The following is a 1,490-nucleotide window of genomic DNA, read 5'->3' on the forward strand; positions in this document are numbered from 1 at the left end:
AGGAGCCAAGGAGCCTGGGGAAAACCTCATCAAGAGAACCCACCACCCAGGAAGCCCTTCTGCCCCAGCAGCTCTCTGGTGCACCCTCTTCTGCTTCTTCTAACACATGAGCTGCAGTAACAGAGGGGCACACCGAGCGAGCCCTTAGTTTGTATCCACGAGTCCCAAAGCACAAGAAGCACAGCAGATGGCAACCAAAGGCAAAGATGTTCATGCAACTGGGCAGGAGATACGAGCCATCCCTCTAGATATCTCTCCCCTCACCAGGGGATCTGGTTTATGATGCACTTTAACTCAGTCTCATGTTTTGGGCACCCAAATATAACTGGGCTCACAGGGCTGCTCAGGACTCTCAGAGCACCACTTCCACCACTCAGGGGTGCTGACATCAGCTGGCGTGCAGCCTGATGCAGTTAGGACACCTTGGTGCTAAGCACTGCCTCAGGAACTCACCTTTTTTTCCAGGAGCCTTTGTTTTTCTATTGCTTCTTCTAAACTCAAGCCAACCCATTCAGCTTCCTCTTCTGGGATCGCAAATTCCTGTGGTAAAAGAAGAAGCAGGTAGCACAGTCTTTCCAGGTGACTACGATACAAACCCAGCTCACACAAAGATGCAATCCAGTAGGAACTTTGCTACAGACAAATCTCAAAACACTGTTCCCTCATTTCTGGCAACTAAAATCCACTTCCCCTCTCTCCTTTTCCCTTTGTGAGGGTGCTGTGTCCTCTGATCAGTGCCGTGTCCACTGCTGTGCCTCTCCTTTGTGTAGTTCTGGGGCTGTTCCTCAGCACAGCTCCAGAGATCGTGGATGCTGGTGGTGTCTCTGTGCTGGCAACTGTCACCAGCTGCTCAAAACTAAACTGCACACAGGCAGTTTGTGCTCCTCCCTGAAACAAATTCTCACTGCCAGCTCCTACCAGTGCTTACTGAGGACCCTCAGAGACCTGATCGCAGCAAAATACAGGTTTTTGTCTTCCTAAATGATCATACAGATATTAGCAGCTCACAAAGAAACAAGAAAAACCTGACAAACAACATTCAGATCTCCTCTGCCCATACCCTTAACCCTAAAGGCAGGAGCATTAAGGATGGTTTGCATTGTGATAAGGTGATTTGGGCATTATCCATCTAAACATCCCTGCAGAGACCAGGGCAGGAGCTGCAGGTCAGGCCCCCACCTGGTACTTGTTATAGATGGCCTCTCTCCTGGCTGGATCATCGGGATGCAGTTTAGGGTCCCGCCGCGCAAGTCGCAGCAGCATCGTTCGCTTCAAGTCCATCCCGAGCTTCGAGCACAGATCGGCTTTTGGAGTCTGGAGAAACAAAGCCTGGTGTTAAACTGCACCAAGAGACCAGCTGCTGGAGAACACACAAGTCTATCAGCACATCACACTGGCAGGTTATCTGCATGCTGCAGAGGCTCTCAGGACACACACTGCGACAGGGAAAACACCCCTTGGATTTGTTCCGGAGCTAATTTCATAGAATA

At 50.4% G+C, this 1,490-nt stretch overlaps 1 protein-coding gene across 1 annotated transcript in view; it reads right to left on the reverse strand.

Annotated features, from left to right (window-relative positions):
• The window catches only part of MRPL28 (mitochondrial ribosomal protein L28), a gene marked incomplete at its 5' end in the record, with an annotated part of 2,993 nt that overhangs the window by 531 nt on the left and 972 nt on the right, over nt 1–1,490 (reverse strand). Inside the window, 2 exons of the mRNA XM_010173699.1 lie at nt 454–540; nt 1,180–1,314. Coding sequence (XP_010172001.1) covers nt 454–540; nt 1,180–1,314 — 222 coding nt within the window. The remainder of the gene's footprint in view (nt 1–453; nt 541–1,179; nt 1,315–1,490) is intronic.

Source organism: Antrostomus carolinensis, unplaced genomic scaffold (genome assembly GCF_000700745.2).
Source record: "Antrostomus carolinensis isolate BGI_N321 unplaced genomic scaffold, ASM70074v2 scaffold31968, whole genome shotgun sequence".
NCBI lineage: Eukaryota > Metazoa > Chordata > Aves > Caprimulgiformes > Caprimulgidae > Antrostomus > Antrostomus carolinensis.